The sequence below is a fragment of the Papilio xuthus genome, unplaced genomic scaffold, assembly GCF_000836235.2.
Source record: "Papilio xuthus unplaced genomic scaffold, Pxut_1.1 DF825946.1, whole genome shotgun sequence".
In the NCBI taxonomy this organism is placed as follows: domain Eukaryota; kingdom Metazoa; phylum Arthropoda; class Insecta; order Lepidoptera; family Papilionidae; genus Papilio; species Papilio xuthus.
In genome coordinates this window covers 2,453,525-2,456,549 of record NW_013532703.1, presented here as the reverse complement: position 1 = coordinate 2,456,549, position 3,025 = coordinate 2,453,525, and the positions used below count along the sequence as shown (strand labels likewise).

The following is a 3,025-nucleotide window of genomic DNA, read 5'->3' as shown; positions in this document are numbered from 1 at the left end:
TGTGAGAACTCACGGAAACCTCCGCCTTCGACTCTGCCGCCGTGTCAGCCGGCCACGCTCGAGCCTTGTGCCCAGCAGGAGGTCAGGACCAGCAGCGCATGCGTCATCACAACTGCTCTCAGAGTACCTTGCATCGAGCAGGCGACACCCTCGACAACGACAACAACGACCACGAAACAGCCCCCGACCACAACCACCACCACTACGACAGTAGCGCCCATTACCTCGACGGCCGCTCCCAGGACTGACTGCTCGAACGGTGACATTTACCCCTATAGTGTGGGCAGCTGCAACCAGTTCCTGATGTGCCGCAACAGAGTGTACATCCTGATGGTCTGCCCGTCGGGACTCGGCTTCAACTTCCAGAGCAAGAGCTGCGAGCGCTCCGACATCGTGCCCGCTTGCAGTGCACGCAGCTAATTTATAGGAATCCTTTTATGATTAAGAATGTCCTAATTAATATTTATTTATTAAATAAAAAAAGGTTTCGTAATATGTGTCTTTGAGTATTATCCATCTAGACTCAAAATTACTTGTGCTTCATACATGTTTACTACTAGCAGAATTTTCATTTTTATTAAGAAAATACATGTTTCACCTGTTAAAAAGTTTATTTAATTTTTAACCAAGTGATTTTGCTAAGCTAACCAACCTCTGACTATACTAATCTATCTTACGATATGTCCATGCGTAAAAGTACATTTTCTATTTTTTTAGTAAAAGAAAACCTACTCAAACGAGTCAAAACTCGGAAGTTAGCTCTCATTATTCAATGATTACAATAAAATTTCTTCTTTTCAATTCACTTGCACTTTGGACAAAACGGCGCAGTTTTCAGATAATTTGCAGATTTTACATATGTATTTGTGCTATACGATTAATGTATTATTCGGGATAGATTCTCAAATGTTTTTTGTTACAACATCTATTACTTTATCGATAGCAGAAAATAGATTTTAACATAAATAAAATAATCGCATTCGCGTAGTTATCGTTATTATTTATTTTCTCATAGCTACAATACCTACTTACTTTAAACAGTGGTAGAGCCAGCTTTAACATCTTCGCACGAATCGGCCCGGCTCGCCCGGTGAAGTACCACGACCACACAGAAGATAGGCGTCAAATGGAAGAAATTCCGCGTTTCGTCTGATGAGTGTGCGTCCCGGAGGCCTAATTTAGTCCTCTTTTCCTTCCTACCCTTTTTCTCATTAGGAAAGGATGGGAAGTGGAAGTGGACTTTCCGGATGAGAGGATACATGGAAGGGGAAAATATTTTCTTTCTGTGCATCCTCTCCTCCGTCGATTAAAGGTACACAACGCATATCCATTTGCGTATGTCTATGGGCAACGGTCACTTCGCTATTTCAGCGATTTCTGGTGGCCGCTCGCTCGTTTGCCGCGTTATGATATAAAAAAAATACCTTAATAAAATTTATGTGAAATTCAGGTTTATCATATCAACGTTTACTCATCCATATAATCAAAGCTTGGGCGTCTTCCTACCAGAGAATTAATACACTTTGATGCTTATCACGGTCTTGATATCTATCCGATTCACCAAAGGTTTTTCGTTCGTAAGTATGTAAGTTTTTTAATGTATGTTGGTTTGTATAATCGTATGTAAATTCCTTTGTGACGGCCTAGAGCCTATAATCTGAACTAATTTGTCGAGGGGATGTCATTCGATTAACCATCTTCCCCAGAGTACCATAAGCACAATACACATACAGTTGATGTAAAAACTAAAATTCTATATTACATACTGAAAACAGTTATGGAGAGTTCGATTCTCAATCGATGTAACTTTTTTACATTGCTTTATCATTTTCTCTGTTTGTGAGTTTATTCTAAAACGCGAATATGCTAGTTAACAACACAGTTCAATTTCATAAAAAAAAGACTCAGTTCTAAAATGTAGCCAATAGATGGCGGTATACTCGTATGACACATTTGAACCTAGTCAATAGGATTTTTTTGGAATTTTTAAAACTAAGGTTAGATTATAGTTTATAGTCCATAACGTTAACATTCATATGTAAATATTTTCGTTGAATCTGTTTCCATGAATAATATTAAAGGAAACAGATTCAACGAAGCTCCTTTTCTTTTGAGAGACATGGGCTGAAATGAGTGGGACTTAGTGGCGAGAGGCAAGCGTGCCATGCAGTAAGGGTTTTAGCTGTATTAACACCCTGGGTGAGATTTCTACTGCGCCCTCTTCTACCATGCCTTGTGCTAACAGGAATAGGATACTGTAAATCGCTGAGTTGCGCCGCCCTTTCTGTTTGGCGCCCTGGGTGATCGTCCAACCGCACCCTACCCTAACGCTTGTACTGAATATTTATTACGTTATTTTAGCATGGGACCAAATTTGCCACCAGTTCGTACCACCGAAATATATTGACATGTAACACTGTTATCTCAACAATTACCTTAAAAGAAACTGGTTTAATAGTAATAAAGAAATTATTGATTAGTATTTTTTATCAAAATTAACAAAAATGATAATTTCACAGTAATGCGTTTATAATGTCTTTAATACCACTAATAGAATATTTATATGATTCCATTATAATTATGCCAAATGATCCAAACTAAACGATTTTGTATAAATACAGTGTAAGTACAAGTAGAGTCACAATTCACATTAGAGCTTCACAGCACTACAACAATAATCATGTTCAAGACAACATTGTTCTCCGTTCTTTTGCTGGCTTTGGCCATGCAATCTGGTAAGTTATCTTTGTTTAAATATTTTACCTTCATATTTTGTACTTTCGATGTCTTTATTTATTGGTTATTATTATTTTCTAGTAAATGGTAAGCCAGCATGCGGTTGTGAGAACTCAAGGACACCTCCGCCTTCGACTCTGCCGCCGTGTCAGCCGGCCACTCCCGAGCCTTGTGCCAAGCAGGAGGTCAGGACCAGCAGCGCATTCGTCATCACAACTGCTCTCAGAGTACCCTGCATCGAGCAGGCGACACCCTCGACAACGACAACAACGACCACGAAACAGCCCCC

The 3,025-nt window shown here is 39.6% G+C and overlaps 2 protein-coding genes across 2 annotated transcripts in view; both read left to right on the top strand.

Annotated features, from left to right (window-relative positions):
• Positions 1-420, top strand: part of LOC106123801 (uncharacterized) — a 1,316-nt gene extending 896 nt beyond the window's left edge. The window contains exon 2 of the mRNA XM_013320208.1: positions 7-420. Coding sequence (XP_013175662.1) covers positions 7-420 — 414 coding nt within the window. The remainder of the gene's footprint in view (positions 1-6) is intronic.
• A 2,228-nt stretch (positions 421-2,648) lies between these two features.
• LOC106123800 (uncharacterized) overlaps positions 2,649-3,025 on the top strand; it is a 3,063-nt gene continuing 2,686 nt past the window's right edge. Inside the window, exons 1-2 of the mRNA XM_013320207.1 lie at positions 2,649-2,735; positions 2,818-3,019. Of these exons, the coding sequence (XP_013175661.1) occupies positions 2,681-2,735; positions 2,818-3,019 (257 nt within the window). The 5' untranslated portion in view covers positions 2,649-2,680. The remainder of the gene's footprint in view (positions 2,736-2,817; positions 3,020-3,025) is intronic.